This window comes from Arachis duranensis, chromosome 9, assembly GCF_000817695.3.
Source record: "Arachis duranensis cultivar V14167 chromosome 9, aradu.V14167.gnm2.J7QH, whole genome shotgun sequence".
NCBI classification, from domain to species: Eukaryota; Viridiplantae; Streptophyta; class Magnoliopsida; order Fabales; family Fabaceae; genus Arachis; species Arachis duranensis.
Window position 1 is genome coordinate 23,592,070 of NC_029780.3, and position 20,780 is coordinate 23,612,849.

At 38.4% G+C, this 20,780-nt stretch overlaps 1 protein-coding gene and 1 non-coding gene across 3 annotated transcripts; one reads left to right on the forward strand and one right to left on the reverse strand.

Annotated features, from left to right (window-relative positions):
- Positions 1–288: 288 nt before the first annotated feature.
- LOC107465163 (rhodanese-like domain-containing protein 6) lies at positions 289–5,631 on the reverse strand. 2 transcript variants are annotated; one of them, XM_016084155.3, is made up of 9 exons: positions 5,360–5,630; positions 5,077–5,241; positions 3,916–4,021; positions 3,531–3,711; positions 3,287–3,368; positions 2,880–2,962; positions 2,058–2,190; positions 1,483–1,648; positions 289–1,267 (listed from the first exon to the last, which is right to left on the reverse strand). In XM_016084155.3, the coding sequence occupies exons 1-9, from the start codon at positions 5,519–5,521 to the stop codon at positions 519–521; spliced, it is 1,827 nt and encodes a 608-aa protein (XP_015939641.1). In that variant the 5' UTR covers positions 5,522–5,630; the 3' UTR covers positions 289–518. The 2 variants fall into 2 exon arrangements, with proteins under 2 accessions (XP_015939641.1, XP_015939642.1); XM_016084156.3 differs by having other exon boundaries at positions 1,033–1,267; positions 1,478–1,648; positions 5,360–5,631.
- A 9,934-nt stretch (positions 5,632–15,565) lies between these two features.
- LOC127742275 (small nucleolar RNA R71) lies at positions 15,566–15,669 on the forward strand. The gene has a single exon (XR_008003463.1). It is a non-coding gene; the product is annotated as a small nucleolar RNA R71 (small nucleolar RNA).
- The last annotated feature ends 5,111 nt before the right edge of the window (positions 15,670–20,780 follow it).

Below are 20,780 nucleotides of genomic sequence, written 5' to 3' on the forward strand. Positions count from 1 at the left end.
GAAGGGAAATGATATACCACACACCCAAATGGGTTGGTCATGTAGTATGATTGTAATAGTAGAATACATTAGTAAATAAAATGGATAGCACATATTGGTTAAAAGGAACGTAAATTCACAATTTGTATTTATTTTTTTCCTTTTCACTTATATTTTTTTCCACTGTGCATAATTTTACACTCATCCTCCATATTATGTTCTACGGTCACAAATCACAATACCATAAAATTTCCTCCTCCTACTAAATAATAATAATAATAATAATAATAATAATAATAATAATATCCCTTTATCTTGATGAGGAGGTAAATGCCAGTGTGAACTGTGAATAGCCTCCTGCCATTCTACTACGAAAAATCTTTAGGTATACAGAATGGTTTTTTGAATACATAACAAGAAGCAAGCCAATTGCATCATCATGGAGCAAAAATGGTATACAGAACACACAGATAATACAATAAAGCAAAGTTGCAAGGTTTCACTTGTATCAAAAACTATAGATTTTACTCGATAACCTCTTACAGAAAACGCCCAAGGAAACCCTTTATCTCATCAATATATGGCGATCGAGTAGGAATTATGTGACCACAATCATGTTCAATTATCACAGAACAACCATCGTCATACAATGAAGCAAGTTCCTTGCTTGCTTGGTTGGCTATCTGCCTGTCCTTACCATGTTCATTGCCGAAAATATGAAGAGAAGGGCACTTGATGATGCCGCGTTCCATCTCCTTTACATTGAGAGCAAAGCCTGAGCATATTATTACAAATTTGAAGTCCATTTCACCTTTTAGTTGTTCTTGTTGCGCAGAGATTAAAGCCGCCATCGCAGCTCCCTGTGAAAATCCCAAGATACCGTCAAAAGACCCTTGTTGGGAAAAAACGTTCTTCAAGTGTGACAAGGAAGTATCATATCCTTCAGTTTGTTGCTGGTATTGAAGTGGATCGAATGGGCCTTCTGCTATCTTCCAATTGACATCAGTACTTCCATCGGAATTGGGAGCTACTAACCATGCAAATTTCTTCTTGCAATTCTCCAAAGGTGGAGGTGGACTAGACAGCATTGGAGATGATTCACAAGTCGCATCTTTGGCTAAAGTTGTTTGATAAATGAATGACAACTCATGAGGTGCATCAACGAAAACAAATTCGGCAATTTTCTTTAGTCTTTTTGCTAATGACGATGTTCTTCCCTTAAAACTGGAAGCGTTCTGCCGAAACCCGTGCAAGCATAAGATTCTAAGCTTTCTAGAGGACCTGACATCTGGAACATTATTCATTAATCATTAGGATGTTCAGAACTGCACATTTTATATTGCCAGATCTTTAGACTTTAGAAACTTAAAAAGAAAAAAAAAAGTAGTTAACAAATTTTAAAATAAAAATTCAGCAAACTATGAAAATTATATATTAATGTAAAATATGACAAAATAGTTGTGAAAGCAAGGCTAATTCATGCGTATGGATCACAGACCTTACCATCTCCCTTAGGCATTTGAGGTGATAATGTAGCATTTGAAGATGAATTTTGCAACTCAGCACCTTCCAATGGGGTTTTCAATTCACCAGTATCAATTAACTGCATTGACTGAATAGATTTGCCCTGCTTCTGGCACAACTCACAAACATACAATGCAGCTTCATTCTGGGGAATCACAGTAACAGAATTCAGAGGCAAGAAGAGAAAACAGACCCCAGAAACCAAAATAATTAAAGGGCTGCTTGTTTTCCGGTTAACAAGGGGTCAAACATTCATTTGACTAAAGCGGCAATATAATTCTTGTGAACAAGACTCAGAAAGTGTTTTTTCACATTTATAGCAACAAACAGACCAAAAAAGGCTTCAAGTCAATATAACAGAAAATAATATAGTGAATCTCCAGTATCAGTTCTCCACAATATCAGTCTTTTCGGGATATTAGAACCAGCAACTAATTCAGTGGTATATAACCAATTCCTATACTTCTCTCTGCTCCATAAGTCCTACAGAATGCTAAGGTTAATGAAGGTTTGCAAACTTAACATGTTGGCATGGATAAGCTATCAGATCATACCTGACAATTATGACAAACTAAGACAAGCATTCTACAATAAGTACATCGGCAGCGTGAAGAATAATCATCAAATGAACGATGACAGATAAGGCATGTACCAAGAACATTAGTATCTGAACTTCCTACAGAAATCCTGCAGCCATGGAAGAAAAAATCAGGGATTATTCAATATTTTCACAAACAACAATATCCCAAATTTGACCATCTTTCAAGATTACAGAACACAAACTCTTCACTGGATAATCTAAATCAAGACCTAGGCAATGAAGAGAAAAGCTCAAGCAGCAACAACAAAAATAGCAACAATAAAATGGTGAAATTAATAAAACCACCATGGTGTTCATAGCTAAATAATGAATTGATGATTCAATCAAATTAACTTCTTTTATGATAAGCATAGCAATATCGAAAAAGAGAGCCATAAAAAATCATGGACCAGCCTTCAAAAACTTTACTGTCAAGGACCAAATTGCTTATTTGGTTAAGTCCAGTTAATTGAATAATATATTATAAACAGCTGCATCAAAAACCCAGTCTACAAAAGCAACTGAAAGATATATGGCTCAGTATCTTTAATCCAAAAACAAATTGCTTGGATTATAGGATCTAGAGTTTCTTCCATAATTCCACTTGAAGCTGTAGTCTTTAAACATTCCCAAAAACACCTACTATTTTAAATTTGTGTCTTGGTAAACCTACTACTATAACCTTTATTAACGATTAATGGTCTGATGTCTTGGTGATACTCCAAATTACAACACAGGATTACAAGATACTCATGAACCAGTGCCTAAACGCAATCTGACATTTGAAAAAACATACCGGTGATCAAACACAAAATTTTTCCCCTTGAAAAAACCACCATCTGGGAATTGCTCCAAATACCGTTGGATACCACCAAACAACTGCAATTAATCCAAAACACAACTGATCAGCAAAAATAAAAACTTGCCATGTTTATGACATGTTTCTGCAAAAGGATACACTCCCAGAAGATTTTCACACTCTTAACAATTCTCATGCTTCATTGCACAACACCACCCAATTCCTTAAGAATTAAGAGGATCATTTATAAGGTTGTGCCAATATGACCAGTTAATAAACAATAAACATACTAGTTTACACACAAACTACATGATACTAACCCATGAGACATTACTAAATTTTATCCCATTTCAAAACAGGGTAACACAAAAAGGAATAAAGATAACAAAAGTTCCGTTGTTTACCTGAAACACATTCTCAAAGCCAGCACCTTTTGACTTAATATACGCAGATGCCATTTCACACCTGATTCCTCCAGTACAATACCTATAAATAAAATAAGAAAACACCATTGTCAAGTTCAAAAATGAAAGTTGCATGAAAACTACTACCTCCAGCCTGCAAACCAACAATAGATATTTACCAGGCAATAACAAAATGCTACAAGGGAATGTTGAATAACCCAAAATAAAGAGTAAGATAACTTACATAAGGACATGTTTTCCTTTCAGCTGCTCACTATTATCATCTATCCACGAGGATAAATCACTATACTGCCTAACTTGTGGATCCAAAGTTTCGACATTTGGTGCATGGAATTTCCCGATTCTTGTTTCATACAGATTCCTTGCATCAAGTAACACAAGGCCGTTTCCTTGACTCTTCTGATCTAAAAAATAACCAAGATTATACAAATAAAAACCTCAAATTCAATTGCAGTCGTAGAACCACACAGTAAAGTTAAAATCAAACGAAAAAAATAAGCAAATAAGCAAAAAGAAGGAGGGAAGGTGTTCGGGAAGGCAACCTAATTTGATCCAAGATAACAAATCGAAAAGATATACATCAACGTAAGCAAGTTATAGAAACTTACCAGCATTTTGAAGGGAAGAATGAAACTCAGATGCTGAAAGATGTCTTCCAGCATTTGAAATCTCCGGTGACTTTAACAAGGGATGAGAACTGAGAGTAACTAGTTCCTATAAACAAAGCAGACATATATCACTGAGATGTGCTGAACCTAACTAGCAATTAGCACGGCAATAACAATTCATGATGCCCAAGCACATGTTCCAGCACCCAAAGAGGAGGAAAGAATCAAAATACCGAAAGTGAGGTCCCAAATGCAAACTAAAAATGTTGATTACATTCCACCACAATAGATAGCTAAATATGCTAGTACAATCCCAGATAACAAATTATGCCAACATATCTAATTCAACACTACAAAGCAAAATAAAAAGTGCAACTATGCAAAGATAATCAATACCTATGTGTGTGCGCATCTGAGCATTGATGCAATGAATTGTTTTCGATCATTGAATTGGATTAGATACCTCAATCAGTTTGCCTCATTCAAATATCACAACTCTTTCATATGTATATAATCATTTCCAAAGACCAATAACACTAACAATAATTCACCTATTGGGATTGAAAATTATAAGCGTGAATCAAAGCGGCCCCTCGGATTTCCATCAAATCGAATTGCTCTCTAACCTATTTTCCACGCCCTTTGATCTGTGTCATGAAAACCACTCATCTCAAAAGTTGATAGGAGGTAACATGAATGGTTATATCTCTAATACTCTCCCCTCAACCAAGGACCTCTTTTGGGTTTGCTTGATTTTCGCATAGGCCTTTTTCCTCTTTTTATTTGCCTTATGCTATTTTTTCCAATTTTGGGGTTCAACAAGATCGAATTCTTGACCTTCCGGACATAGAGTTCTTACCACTTATCCCAAAAGCTTAAACTTATAAAAGGAGGCAATATGAATGATTATATCTGTACCAATCTGAATCTTAAGTTTCACATAGGATGCAATGATGCAACAAAACGACCAAGTTTTGTGGTGGATATCAACCTTGGTCAAATGGCGTAAAGACCTAAAATTGGCTAGGGACTAACATGATCCGCATTGGATAATTCGGGGAACCAATTTGACTTCCGCCTAAAATGTATGGGAAGAATTTAAGCCTTTACTCCGATATAAAATGAAAAAACAAGGGAAAAATGTATGAAAAAGAGAATGACCTCGACGATTCGAATGGAAAGAGAAGTGAATCCACACTCCTCGGCGACCCTATCGTTTAGCGGCTCGTCACAAGTAGCAAGCTTGAAATCGGTCCCTTCGAACACACAGTCCTTGGCCTTGAGGGCTTCAATGTGGCTCTCCAAGCACGACAATTTCCCACCAACCTATCCCAAAACAAATCGAAAAAATAAATAAATAAATAAAACGAAGTTCAGTTTCGGAAAGGGAAAAAGAAAGAGAGAGCACTGGCATTGAAGAAGAGTGGCTGAGTTAGTTAGTTACAGTAACATTGACGCCGCGGGAAGAGAGGCGAACGCGGCCGAGGAGGGAGAGTTGGGAGCAGTTGGAGTGATAGAAGGAGAGGAGGTCGTCGAGGTTGGGGATGTGGGCATACTTGTAGTAGAGGAGCACGCCGTATTGGTCTATGCCTTCGGTGTCCGACATGCTTTAAGGGTTTATGTTTTGGTGTTTTACACCACTGCACCTCTAAGCCGGATGCTAGTTTGAGTTAGATGCCAAAATGGGTCGGATTTAGTTTAACCCAAACTTGACCTTAAGACACCAGCTAGTTCGACCCCTCTTGAAGACTTAGAGCCAATGACTATCGACTATACCCGTAAAAAAATACTTTGCAAATAATGAAAAAAAAAACTAAATTTTAAAGTAGTCTCTAAAATTACACTTAAATTTTAAAGTAGTTCCTAAAATTAATAATTACTCATTTTATTCTAAAATTTGTACTGCGAGAATCATACTACCTTTTTCTCTCATCCCCGGCGAGTTGAAACCTATTTTGACCCCTGAAATTTTTGACCGGCCTCAATTTCGACCCCCGAATTTATAGTTACTCAATTAACACCTCCAAATATTGGATTATGCCCTACGCTTGCCCCTGTATCTATCTTTGTTAACGGAGATCTGATGTGACACGTTAAGTTGATAGAGTGTGTATCCACGTGCCACCCAATTTGCTAGAATGGATGTGTGATGAATGAATGATGTGATAAAAGTTGAATGAACTCAATTTGCAACCCTCTTTTCCCAATATGTTCGAGACTTTCTTGGAGAAATTAAGTTCATTCAACTTCTGCCACGTCATTCACTCATCACCATCCATTCTGGCAAGTTGGGTGTCACGTGGATACATACTTTGTCAACTTAACGTGCCACATCAGATCTCCGTTAACGGAGATAGATACAGGGGGCAAACGTGGGTCACGATATAATATTTGAGTGTGTTAATTGGGTAACTATAAATTTGGGGGTCGAAATTGAGGCCGGTCGAAAATTTCGGGGGCCAAAATGGGTTTCAACTCCATCCTTGGCATCCTTTCCGGCCACCTACCAATATCTGTCTCAACTTTTCCTTCCTTTTCACCAAAGTTTGAATCTTTCACCTCTTAGAACCACTTCCCATTTCTTGAGCTTCTCGCTTCTTCATCAAACACACAAAAAAAAAAGATAAAACCAAGAGAGGAGAAAAACAAGGAGAAGAATAGAAAAAGGAGGGAAGAAAGGACAGGCCAACGGCGCAGGGTAGTGGCAGTGGTGGCTAGTCTTACACGAAGGGGAGGAGAAACACAAGGAGAGGAAGAATAGGAAAATGAGGGAAGAAAAAGGGGTCGTCCGGTGGTCCCTGAGGTTGCTTGCAGCTGGCGGCTTGGGAATGAACGATAGAGGGAGATGTCGCAGCAGTCTAGGTTTGACGGTGGCACCAGGGTGGTGGCAACCAACAATGAGCTTGTGGAGAAAAAGGGGCTGGCTTCGGTGGTCCTGTGGATTGCGCCGGTGGTCCATTGGTAGTGGGGAAGTAATTATGAGAAGCCAAAGAACGTAGGATAAGGGGGAAAGAAGAAAAAGAGGAAGGGAAGTGGAAGGGGAAGGAGAGGGGTGGCTCAGGTTTTTTTTATATAAATACAAAACGATGTCGTTTCAATATTTCGATGAATGGAAAATGTTTTAGGGACTAGTATGAGTCTAAGAGTGTAAGTTCAAGAATGAAATTAGGTAATTATTAATTTCAGGACAACTTTAAGGCTTGAGTACAATTTCAGAGACCACTTTGAGGTTTAACTCAAAAAAATGATAACTTTATCATTATTGGTCACAATTTTACAAACGCAAATGTTTAAAGTGTTTGAACAAACTCAGATCTAATTGATTATTCATTGTGGGAGGAGATTGAAAAAGAAGTAGAGTGATTTTTCACCAGAAAGATGATAGCTTATGTATCCTCTTCAATGAGGATATCAAGGTTCTGATACCATGATAAAATTGTGAAAGAATGAAAAAAGAAAAGAATGCGAACTTTTATTGATCGTTGATTGATTGAATTGAATTGTATTGAATTGAATTGTAAACTATGAAGGTGCAGACAGGCCATAGTGACTATTCCATGAATGATAGTTGTTTCCTGTTAGAATAGGAATAACCAAGACTGATGTTGAATTTTTACGTGGATGGATGTAGTAGAGATTAGTTGAATTCCGAGCTAAATTAGAAGATTGATTATTCAACTAAATATTGTTGGATATCTTCATTGAGATCATACTTTGTTGCTTGGTATTGAGTTTTGAACGTTGAATTTTGTGCATACCAAGTACTTATGACATTGCCTTCATGAATCTTTTTAGATTTCTAAATTGCATGTTGTAGCTACCATGTAATTTGATTTCATAATCTATCATTTGGCAATTTAGTTGTAGTTGATGCATTTTTTGTTAGGTGATGTTTGCTATGATTGATTTTTATTTAAGTCACCTATTTGATGCATTAACATTAAGGTAGCGTTTGTTTTGAGGTACTGAGACAGAGATTGGGAGACTGAGACTCAGTATCATATTTGTTGGTTCAGAGACTGGTACTAAAATTTCTATCTCTGTCCCTAAAATTTCAGTATTTCAGTACCTCCAAAAAGTAGGGACACATGGGACTAAATTTTTAGAGATGGAACTGAAACTTTAATAACATTTTATGCCTAAAATACCCTCATTTTAATTAATTAATTCTAATTTTACCGTTTGTGCAAATTAAATTAGAATTTTATTCTAGAATTTTATTCTTGTTTTAGTTTCTGTCTCTGATAAACTACTATTTTGTGATTCATATTGTGTCTAATTGTGTGGTTTTATCAAGTCTTCACCCACTTATTCATATGATTTGCATGTATTTACAATTCCTTCCTAAAAATATTCTATGATTAAAAACTTGCTTCCTTAGATCTTTTAGTTGTATATTTTATCTTCCTTTGTACCATTCGATGCCGTGATATGTGTGTTAAGTGTTTCAGGCTTCATAGGGCAGGAATAGCGTAAGGAATGAAGAGGAAGCGTGCAAAAATGGAAGGAACACAAGGAATTGAGGAGATGACCAGCGAGAAGTCACGTGGTCGCATGGTTCACGCGACCGCACGAAATGGAAGAAATCAGAGTGACGCATTCGCGTGCCTGACGCGACCGCACGGATTGGAAGCTGCACGAACGACACGAATGCGTGGACGACGCGCACACGTGGTACGAGAAATGCTGAGTGACGCGAACGCGTGGACAACGCGGCCGCGAGACGTGTGTGATCTGCAGAATTTCAGAAGTCGCTGGCAGAGTTTCTGGGTTGCATTTCAACCCAGTTTTCGGCCCAGAAACACAGATTAGAGCCAGGAAACATGCAGAGACAAAGGAACAACATTCATTCCGCATAATTTTTAGTTTTCAGATCTGAATTTACTCCTCCCCTAGGTTTCTCACTTGAACATTCATAATTAGGATTTTGAAGATTTTGGCTTTAGCTTTTGAGAAGAGTCTACCTCCGGTACTAGTCACTATAGTTTGTTATTTACTTTTCAATTATTCTTCCATATTCTTAATTCCTCCAGAGTTGACATTGGATTATTTTCACTAGTTATTAATACAGAACTATTTTTATTTTTAATTAATCCCTTTTATTATTATTTATTATGTCTTCTTTTATTTTCCCCATTGATTTTGTGAAGTCTATAATTATGATGAGTGAGTAGTTCCATAACTTGATTGGGAGACGATTGAAAGGAAACCTTGAGTTGGATTACTCAAAAGAAAAATTGTAATTGGGTTTATTGTTGGATCACCCTCTAGTCATTGACACTAGTCCTTCCCAAGGGAGAGGATTAGGACTTGTGACTAGAAATAGCTTTCCAACTTGCTTGACTTTCCTTTACCTAGTAACGGATAACTAAGCAGAGCAACCTTCAATTATCAATTAATCTTGAGAGTACTTCAACAAGAATAGGGCTTCCAACTAATCTACTCCCAGTCAAGGCTTTTATTTAAATTATTTAAATTCTCTGATTTAATTTCCTGTTTATCAACTCAACCATTTTTGAAAACATCTGATTAATAAAATAGCACATCTTTCTGCAACTCGTTAGGAGACGACCTGGGATTCATACTCCCGGTATTTTAATTTCAATATTGTGACAACTCTTCTAAATTGATAAGCGAATTTTTGGCTGGTTAAGGACTGTACTTGCAACGTATCTCTTATAATAATTTCTTAACTTGCTAATTTTCGCCACGTCAGTCTCTCATTTTGCACCAAACAGAATACTGAAATTTATTTCAATCTTTGTCTCTCAGTCTCAATCTTTTCATCTCTGTCTCTCCACCAAACGCTACCTAAGAATTGTGAAATTGGATCATAAGCTTACCTAATGACACTTTTTGAGCTTTTTAAGCTTTGTGAATTATGCTTGACATGTTTTCCACTTCATGTCAATTAGGTGTTGCTTCATTATCCATTTCACAATTCCTTGATTTTTGCTTGAATACTTTTATACTTCTTTATTATTTGTTTACTTATCTTAACCTACAAGTCTCTTTTAAAGTATTTCAAGTACACTAGAATGAGTGAAGTGCATGCTTCTTTAGTGTAATTGTTACCTAGCTTTCCATGCTAATGTGTGTATTCTAAATCGTGCACAACTTAGAATTCACACACTTGTTTTCTTCATATCACAAACCTATTCACTCACTTATTTTAGTGAATATCACCTCATTCCAACAATCTATGCTTCCTTGTTTTTGCATCCACTCATCTGACTATCCTATTTTCTATTTTTCAGAGATGAGGCACCATAAGCAACAAGGGAAGCAGGAGGAAGAGTACGCAGCAGCCGATTGATCCACCAGCTGAAGGTGACAATCCGAAGTTGTCATACCCCCCCTTGGTCACCTTTGAATGCACAGAGGACCGTGCAACCCTTTAAGTGTAGGGAGGTCGTCACTAATCGGCAATCTTCGGTGACATACTCTAATCCCAAACACTTTCACCTTTTATTTTTCTTAGTTTGTATATATTTTAGAGCTTTAATTGCATTCTTTCTTAGTTTATTGCATTTCTTTGCATACATATAATAAGCTTAGTTAATTTAATGAAATTTTCCAAGAAAAACATTCTTGATATGGCATTGACATCCTAATTGATTTGAGTTGGTATTTGTTTGATTGAAACTTACTTTAAGTATATTGTGGAACATGTTTTTGAGCTAAGAACACATAAGCATGTGAGTTTTGAGCCTCATTATGTAGTTACATCATATATATATACATTTACATGATTGAGGCCATCTTTTCATTTAACTCACTTACCCAAATAGCCTACCCTTTTATCTTCCTTTGCTAATCAATTTTGAGTCTATGTTAATCCCCTTTTTGTTCTTAATTTTGCCAAATGACTAGCCTTAAAGCGGAAACAATAAATGTCCCTTATTTATATCTTTGATTAGCTTAGGATAGCGAGAGTGTGCATCATATAAGTGTGGGGAAGCTTGGGAACATTGGTTGATATAAAAGTGGATGTCTGAAAAATTGTAAATTACGGAATGAGGTAGAAGAGAATAGATCTCCGAAGGGCTGATTCTTTTCCCTTTTATATCTAATTCTAATTAATGTAAAATATATTTTCTAAAACTAAATAATATATTTTCCTATTTGTAATTAAAATAAAGTTTAATAAAAATAATTAAGGAATCACGTGCTAGCTTGTTAGCAAGAAGGGGACCACTGCAGACTCCAAAGCTGGCGCCAAACTTGGAGTTTCTCAAGTTTGGCACCACCAAGGCAGCAAGCAAGGAAGGCGTTGTGATGTTCATGGCGCCAAACTTAGGATTTTCTAAGTTTGGCGCAACCAAGGCAATAATTTCATATGAAAGGTGTAGACTATTGTATATTGTTGGAAAGCTCTGAAAGTTGGCTTTTCAATGCCGTTAGAATCATGTTAATTGGACGTTTGTAGCTCAAGTTATTTTTATTTGAGTGCAAGGAGGTCAAGGTTGACAGCATCATCTACTTTCTTCCTCTTCTTCTACAGAAACTCCATCAAATCCATCCAAATGCTTCTTGAAATAAATAGAATTGGACATAACTTAAAGTACCATTCATAGTGGCTAGAAGTATTTAAATCTTGATTAAACTCACAAATTTGAATGCAAATTCACTAGGAAAAGATATGAAAGATGCTCACCCATCAATGTCCCATCCTCAGCCGATCCATGTTGGAGCTCAATTCTCCTAGAGAAGTGTGCAATTGATTTCAATAGCCTTGGAGAGGAAAATGCATCCCTTGAGTCATCTCAGGGTTTTCTTATTGAGGCGGCTCCACATGCTCTTCATGAGGTGCATGTGCAGGCTCTCTAGTTTGCTCCATCCTTCTTTTAGCGATGGCCTTGTCCTCTTCAATGGAGATATCTCCTTCTATGAAAATCCCAGCTGAATTGCACATGTGACAGACAAGGTGGGGAAAAGCCAACCTTGCTAAGGTGGAAGGCTTTTCAGCTATGTTGTACAGTTCTTGAGGTATTACCTCATGTACCTCCACCTCACTTCCAAGCATGATGGAACGAATCATGATGGCTCGGTTAATGGTCCTTTCTAACCGATTGCTAGTAGGGATGATAGAGCGTTGGATGAATTCCAACCATCCTCTAGCTACGGGCTTGAGATCAAGCCTTCTTAGTTGGATAGGCTTGCCTTGAGCATCTCTCTTCCGCTATGCTTCTTCCACACAAATGTCTGAAAGGACTTGGTCCAACCTCTGATCGAAATTGATTCTCCTAGTGTAAGGATGTGGGTCTCCTTGCATGATCGGCAAATAGAGCGCCAACCTTACACTTTTTGGGCTGAAATCCAAGAGACGCCCTCGGACCATGGTATGCCAATTTTTGGGACTTGGGTTCAGGCTTGATCATGGTTCTTCGTGACCCATGCATTGGCATAGGACTCTTGTACCATTAAGATTCCAACTTCCGAAATAGGATTAGTTAGGACTTCTCAACCTCTCCTCTGGATTTCTCGTCAGATCTCCAGGTACTCATTCTTTTTTAGTCTAAAGGAGACTTTAGGAATCACCCTTCTTTGTGCCACTACTTCATAAAAGTGGTTTTGATGAGCCTTGGTGATGAATCTCTACATCTCTGAAGGTTTGGAGGTGGAAGCAATAACTTTCCCTTTCCTCTTTCTAGAGAATTCTCCGACTTTGAGTGCCATAAGTGTGAATGGAAAGCAAAAAGCAACGCTTTTCCGACACCAAACTTAAAAGTTTTGCTCGTCCTCGAGCAAAAGAAGAAAGAAAAGAGTAGAAGAAGAAGAGAATTTGTAGAGAAAGGAAGAAATGAGGATTCGGTTAAGAGGGGCTTTAGTTTATGAAGTGTGTTGGAGAGGTGGTATGAGGGGTTATTTATGGGATTGGGATGGGTTAGGGTTTTAGTTATGTTGGAGTGACTGTGGTTAGTGTGAGGGTTTTGATGGTTTTGGGAAGAGGTATAGATATGATTGGTTGAAGGTTTATGGGAAAGAGTGAAAATAAGAGAGAGGAGAAGTGGGGTAGGTGAAGATTCTATGGGACCCACTGATCCTGATGGGCTAGGGAATTCAAATTCCCTACCCTCTTGTGGGCATTGGACGCCCAGCTCCTGCTCCTAGTTGGCGTTCAATGCCAACAATGTGCTCCTAATAGGGCGTTGAATGCCCATTGGGGTGCTCCTTCCTGGCGTTCAACACCAGCTTCATGATCCCTGGCTAGCGTTCAATGCCAAAAATGCTACTCCTCATGGGTGTTGAATGCCCACTCTGGCCTCCTTGTCTGGCGTTCAATGCCAGCAAGGTACCTGCTCCAGGGTGTTCTGTTTCTAACTCTGACTGTTTCTGTTTCTTTCTAACTATTGCACATGATCACAAACTTAAAGAAATAATAATGTAAGATAAACTTAACGAAAAACAACGATAACTAAGTAGGGTTGGGTTGCCTCCCAACAAGTACTTCTTTAACATCACTAACTTGACAGTTAGCTCCTTACAGAGATGGATAGGGGCTCAGAATTTTGCCCACTTCAGTGAACTTCTTGCCTGTGCTCTCATGGATTAGTTCCACATGTTCCAGAGACAGGATCCTATTTACAGTGTGTAGGATGACAAGATTGTCAGCGAAGATGACTCTCATGCCAGATGAGAAGCCTTCAATGGGGATTTTCTTATCCCTCCAGTCTTTAGGTACTTTCTTCTTAGTACAAGTGTTTTCAGTACTTGATAATGGCTGCCCAACACCAAACTTAGAGCTGGTATCTGGGGGCTCTGTATAGCTTTGCACTGAGAGAGAGGGTTGGAACAGTAAGTGTTGTACAACTGTCTCTTTTTTGTCAGAAGGAGAGTTGGGGTTAGGCATCTTGAACAAGATGTGGTCATCCCATAACTATGGAATCAGTTCTCCCTTTGCTACATCAATGATGGCATTGGCAGTGGCTAGGAAAGGTCTTACTAGGATGATGGATTCATCCTCTTCCTCCCCAGTGTCCAAGATTATAAAATCTGCAGGGATGTAAAGGTTCTCAACTTTTACTAAGACATCCTCTACCAAACCATATACCTTCTTCATTGATTTGTCTTCCATCTCTAGTGAGATTCTTACAGCTTGTACCTCAAAGATTCTCAACATCTCTATTACAGAGAGAGGCATGAAGTTTATGCTTGACCCTAGGTCACACAGAGCCTTCTTAAACGGAATGGTGCCTATGGTGCAAGGAATTACGAAATGTCTGGGATGCTGAACCAAGGCATTGAGTTCCTTGGTGAGCACTGGAGGTTCTTCCTCCAATGTCTCTGTTCCAAATAACTTGGTATTCAGCTTCATCAGAAGTCCTAGGTACTGAGCAACTTGCTCTTCCCTAGTTTCCTCTTTCTCATCAGAGGAGGAGTACTCTTCAGATTCCATAATCTGCAACCAAGCATTGAGGGAACTTCAATGGGCTCCTTATAACCTTAGGTTCCATCAGTTCTTCAATAGGAGAGTTCTTAGTGGGCTTAGGGTAGTGGGTACCCAACTACTCCTATTGTGGCGTTCAATGCCAGGAAATGTGTTTCTTTGGGCATTGAACGCCCAGCTTGTGTCCCTTTGCTGGCGTTCAATGCCAGATATTATGCCTTTTTGGGCGTTGAACGCCCAGTAAGAACCTCCTTACTAGCGTTCAACACTAGTGATGGCTCTCTTATGGGCGTTGAACGCCTAGTAAGGACCTCCTTACTGGCGTTCAATGCCATTGATGGCTCCTCTTTGGGCGTTAAATGCCCAGTAAGGACTCCTTTACTGGCGTTCAACGCCAGGAATGGTGCTTCTATGGGCTTGAACACCCATTAAGGACATCCTTACTGGTGTTCAACTCCAATAATCCCCCTTTAGATTCGGCCTCAGTCTCTACAGTGATGGCCTTGCATTCTTCTCTTGGGTTAACCTTAGTGTTACTTGGAAGAGTATTTGGAGGAATCTCAGGGATTCTTTTGCTCAGCTGACCAACTTGTACCTCCAGATTTCTGATGGAGGACCTAGTTTCTGTTATAAAACTGTGAGTGATCTTAGAGAGTTCAGAGACTATGGTTGCTAAATCAGAGAGGCTCTACTTAGAAGAATCCATCTATTGCTGAGAAGGTAAGAATGGTGGTCTGTTGTTGAACCTATTTTGGGTTCTTCCATCTTGATTATGGTTGAAGCCTTGTTGAGGCTTCTGTTGATCCTTCCATGAGAAGTTAGGATGATTTCTTCATGAGGAGTTGTAGGTGTTTCCATAGGGTTCTCCCATGTAATTCATCTCTTCTTTTGGTGGGTTGATTTGGATTATAAGCATCTCCTTCATAGGAGGTGTCTTGAGTACTGCCAGCTGCAGCTTGCACTCCAGTCAAATGCTGAGAGATCATATTGACCTGTTGGGTCAAGATCTTGTTATGAGCCAATATGGCATTCAAAGCATCAACCTCCAGAACTTCTTTCTTCTGAGCTACCCCATTGTTCACAGAATTTCTCTCAGAAGTGTACATGAATTGGTAGTTTGCAACTATTTCAATGAGTTCTTTTGCCTCTGTAAGTGTTTTCTTTAAGTGGAGTGATCCACCAGCAGAATGGTCCAAGGACATCTTGGACATCTCAGATAGACCATCGTAGAAGATACCTAGGATAGTCTATTCTGAGAGCATGTCAGGAAGACATCTCTTGATCAATTGCTTGTACTTTTTCCAAGCTTCATAGAGGGATTCACCCTCTTTTTGTCTGAAGGTTTAAACTTCCACCCTGAGCTTGCTCATCTTTTAAGGTGGAAAGAACTTGGCCAAGAAGGTATTGACCAGCTTTTTCCAAGAGTCTAGGCTTTCCTTAGGTTGAAAATCCAACCATATCCTAGCTTTGTCTCTAACAGCAAAAGAAAAAAGCATAAGCCTATAGATCTCAGGATATACTCCATTGGTCTTAACAGTATCACAGATTTGCAAAAATTCAAATAGAAATTGATGTGGATCTTCCAGTGGAAGTTCATGGAATTTGTAATTCTGTTACATTAGAGAGACTAATTGAGGCTTTAGCTCAAAGTTGTTTTCTCCAATGGCAGGTATGGAGATATTTCTTCCATAGAAGTCAGAAGCTGGTACAGTGTAGTCACCAAAAACCTTCCTTGCATCTCCTTCATTGTTCTATTCGACTGCGATATCTATGTTTTCAACTTCTTGTTCGAATAGCTCTCTGAGGTTTCCTCCAGAGTGTTGTGCTTTAGCCTCTTGCAAATGCTTCCTTAGGGTCCTCTCAGGTTCAGGATCACGATCAAAGAGAGGTTCTTTATCTCTGTTCCTTTTCATAAACAAGAAAAGAAAACAAGAAAGAAGGAGAATGGGAGTTTCTATGTCAGAGTATAGAGATCTCCCTGTGAGACATGAAGAAGAAAGAAGAATGAGGGTAGAGAGATGAGAGAAAGAATTCGAAAATACAGAGGGGGAGAAAAGTAGCACTATTTCGAAAATAAAGAGGAATGAGATTTTAAAATGAAAATATTTTTGTTTTGTTTTTATTTTATTCATGCAATTCGAAAAAGAAACAAAAATAAAGATAATTAAAAACTAAGACAACTAATTAACTAAAAAGATTTGAAAATTAAATGATGATTTTCGAAAAATAGAAGAGAGAGAAAGAAGTAAGAAGTTTTCGAACATAGAAGAGGGACGAATTAGTTAGGAAGTTTTGAAAAATAGGAAAGAGAAAGAAGAGTATTAAAGAGAATAACATAAGATAAGTAACTAATTAAGGAAGATTTGAAAATAAGATAAGATAGGAGAATTGAAAAAGATTTGATTTTCAAAAATTTTGAAATTTAAAATTGGAAAGAAGAAGTCAACAAGATAAGATAAGAATTGAAAAGATTTGATTTTGAAATTGAAAATTGAAACAAGATAAGATAAAGATTTGAAAATAAGTTGAAAAGATAAGATTTGAAATTTGATTTTTGAAAAATATTTAATTTTGAAATTTGAAATTAATATAAGATAAGATAAAGATTTGAAAAAGTTTTGAAAAGATTTAAAAAGATAAGATTTAAAATTTGAAATTTTCCTACATATATATATATATATATATATATATTTGAATTAATGAAGAAAGAGAAAAACAACCAAAAGACACCAAACTTAAAATTTTTAGATCAAAGACACTAGCTTTTTCGAAATTTTTAAAGAAAAACACTAAAAGACAACAAACTTAAAAATTTTAAGATCAAAACAAGAAAAGAAATAAGAACAACTTGAATACCACGAAGAATACTAAAGAACAAATAAAAAATTTTTAGAAAAAAAAGAACACATAAAGGACACCAAACTTAAGAACTGACACTAGACTCAAACAAAAGATAAAGATTAATAAAAAAAGCAAAGATTTTTTAAAAATGTTTTATTTTTTTTTGAAAAAGAAAACAACAGACTCAAATAAAATAGTAAAAAGTACCTAATCTAAGCAACAAGATAACCCGGTAGTTTGTCAAATTCGAACAATCCCCGGCAACGACGCCAAAAACTTGGTGCATGAAACTGACTCCGCACGCTTCGCACAGATAGACCGGCAAGTATATCGGGTCGTCCAAGTAATACCTCAGGTGAGTGAGGGTCGATCCCATGAGGATTGCTGGTTTGAGCAAGCAATGGTTACCTTGCAGATCTTAGTTAGGCAGATAGAAAATATAGTTGTCACGAGAAAACGCATAAAATAGATAAATAAAAAAAAAACGTTACTAGATAGGTGTGAAATCAATGGTATGAGAACGGTTGAGGCTTCGGAGATGCTTTGTCCTTCTGGATTAACTTTTCTTACTGTCTACTTCAATAACTTTCTGATTCATTCAGTGGTAGCCGTAAGTGATTAGCTCATGTCCTCTCATTAAGTTAACCTCCTCCACTGCAGCAATCCACCATGTTGCAAGTGACTCATGTCCTCTCATCAAGCCACCTCTAGGTTTCTCACTGTAGCAGAAGATGAAGCTCTAAGCAATCCACTCCCCTTCATGATCCTACTCAAGGTGCCAGAAACAAGGCAAATCTTCTGAATCAGAAAACGCTGCTTCTCAGAATCTAGCCTTAGCGCCACAGAGACCTTACTTACCCACGGTCAACGGGATTTCATGTCACGTATCCAATGTTGTCCAAGTACTCTATTGGAATCCGCAATGCAATCTCTAGCTTTGGTTCAACGCTATCTGGGTCAGGACTCGCAAGTAACCCATGTAGAATAAGGGTGATTGTCACGGGTCACCCTCAATTCAAAAGATGAAGAACGAGAATGCATAAGAGAATAGAATCAGACATATTGAAATAGAACAGTAATATTATTTATCCATGAAACTCAGCAGCGCTCCTAACCTTAACCTTAGGAGGTTAGTGACTCGTAATGTATAGAAAATAGTAATGAAAGGTTCGAATGGGCAAAGATCTCTAACAAGAGTGATCTTTGTTCTGTATATACTAGTCTAGTAACTAAGGATTATAGAAACTAAGATAAACTAGGTTGATATTGCGAAGATCCACTTCTGGGGCCCACTTGGTGAGTATTTGGGCTGAGATTGGGTTGTCTCCATGAGCTACTACTCCTTAGAGGTGTTGAACGCTAGCTAGGGACTCCCTAATGGGCATTGGACGCTAGCTACCCCCTTTTGGGCGTTGGACGCCAGGAATAGGGCTAGTGGCTGGCGTTGAATGCCAGTTTTGGGCCTTCATTTCCAGAGCAAAGTATTGACTATTATATATTTCTGAAAAGTCCTGGATGTTAGCTTTCCATAGATGTTAAAAGCGCACCATTTGGACTTCTGTAGCTCCAAAAATTCTCCTTCGAGTGCATGGAGGTCAGAATCTGACACTATCTGCAGCCCTTTCTCTGTCTCCGAATCAGACTTTGCAAAAACTCCTTAATTTCAGTCAGAAAATGCCTGAAATCATCATAAAACACAAAAGTTCAAAGTAGAATAAAAAAATGTGAATTTAGCGCTAAAACCTATGAAAATATAATAAAACTTAAACAAAACATAATGAAAACTATATGACAATGATGCCAAAAAGCGTATAAAATATCCACTCATCAAATAACATCTACATATTTTTCCCCTGAAATCGATAACCGAGGACATATGAACAAAAAAGATAACTGTTCATGCCCTGGGTCGAGCTATACAACCAGACTGAACAAAGACAAGTCGACCGACCTCTTCAGGTCAGGACTATCCGACCTCTTCTCAAAGAGTTCAGCCATATCACCATGGAAGCCCAAAGTAAGCCCAATAAAGGAGCACAACCCAAATCTAAAGGTGGCAAAGCCTAGAAAGATAAGGTGGCTCCCTAGAAGATAAAATAAGATGACTTCACTCAAAGATAAGATAAGATAACTATCTTATCTCAAGAGAATGTCATCCCACACCATTATAAATACACTGGAGCACCCAGGTATAACTCATACTCTGATTCTACAAAAAACCTGCTTAATATCCTTGCTAACTTAAGCATTGGAGTCCCTTGCAGGAACCACTACCCTCCGGTGACGAAGGATCAGCACCACCACCAAGTCCAACAAGTCAGACACGGCGGCTCCGGCCACCATCATCAAGTCGGACACAACAGCTCCGACTAGTACAGAAGATCTCATCCGAGATCAACCTACAGTTTCAGGTAACCCTCGGAATATTGGCACCGTTGCCGGGGAACCTGGAAGTCATCCCATCATCATGGCAGACAACGTTGACAACGACCACAATTCTGATCTAGAAAACAGAACGCCGCATAAGAAGGCGGACACTACACCAGAGGATACTCTTCAACCAAACAAAGATAAGAGTCCACCAAATACAGAAATCCTGGAGGCACTCTAAGCTCAACATGACCGCCTCAAATAACTCAAAAAAGCAGTTGAGCATCAACGAGAGGCCGAGAAGGACTTTCGAAGGAAAACTAGGCGACGTAAAGAGTTAGAAGACAAGCTCTTAAGGCTTGAAGCCGATCTAAAAACCAAGGCTACTCGATCTAGTCATGAAGACAACCCCCGCAAGGATCAAGATCCATTCACCAAAGAGATTATGAAAGCCAAAATCCCTAAAGACTTCAAAGCTCCCGACATGACCCCATACGACGGCACATCAGATCCAAGCCATCATCTCAGTAATTTCAGAAGCAGAATGTATCCCACCGATGTCTCAGATGCAATTTAGTGCAAAGCCTTCCCGACTACCTTAACAAAGACAGCAATTAAATGGTTTGACAATCTACCCCCAGGGTCCATCGCAAGCTTTGACGACTTAGCTGGAAAGTTTCTTGCCAGATTCTCCATCCAGAAGGACAAAACCAAGCACCCCCCAAGCCTATTAGGGATCAAGCAACGAGATCAAAAAAGTCTTCACAACTACATGGAAAGATTCAACAAAGCATGTCTAGACATACAAAGTGTACCAACTGAAGCAGCCATTATGGGTCTCATCACTGACATACGAGAGGGACTTTTTAGTCATTCTATATCAAAGAAACATCCCACATCTCTGAATAAAGTGCAAAAACGAGCAGAGAAGTACATCAACATGGAGGAAAACTCTCGAGTAGGATAGACCTCAAAAGCCGAATCCTTTTACTCCTCCCGAGATAAGGATAAAGAGTCCAAGAAAAAAGAAGATCAGCATGGAGAGAATATTAAGAAATATCACAATTACACCCCTCTCCGGGTGTCTCTTGTGGAAGTATACCGAGAAGTATGCCACACTGAGAAGATCTCACCACCTCGCCCACTTAAAAGCAAAAAGGGAGGAGAAAATCGGACGGAATACTATGAATACCATCGAATCTATGGACATCCGACCAACGAGTGCTTTGACTTGAAGAATGTCATAGAAAAATTGGTAAGAGAA

Coding starts and splice junctions, on each gene's coding strand:
- LOC107465163 (XM_016084155.3), bottom strand. CDS start 5,521: ATGTCGGACACCGAAGGCATAGACCAATACGGCGTGCTCCTCTACTAC. Junction 3,369..3,530: donor AAAGGAAAACATGTCCTTAT/GTAAGTTATCTT, acceptor TTTTATTTATAG/GTATTGTACTGGAGGAATCA. Junction 1,649..2,057: donor TAGTTTGTCATAATTGTCAG/GTATGATCTGAT, acceptor GTGATTCCCCAG/AATGAAGCTGCATTGTATGT.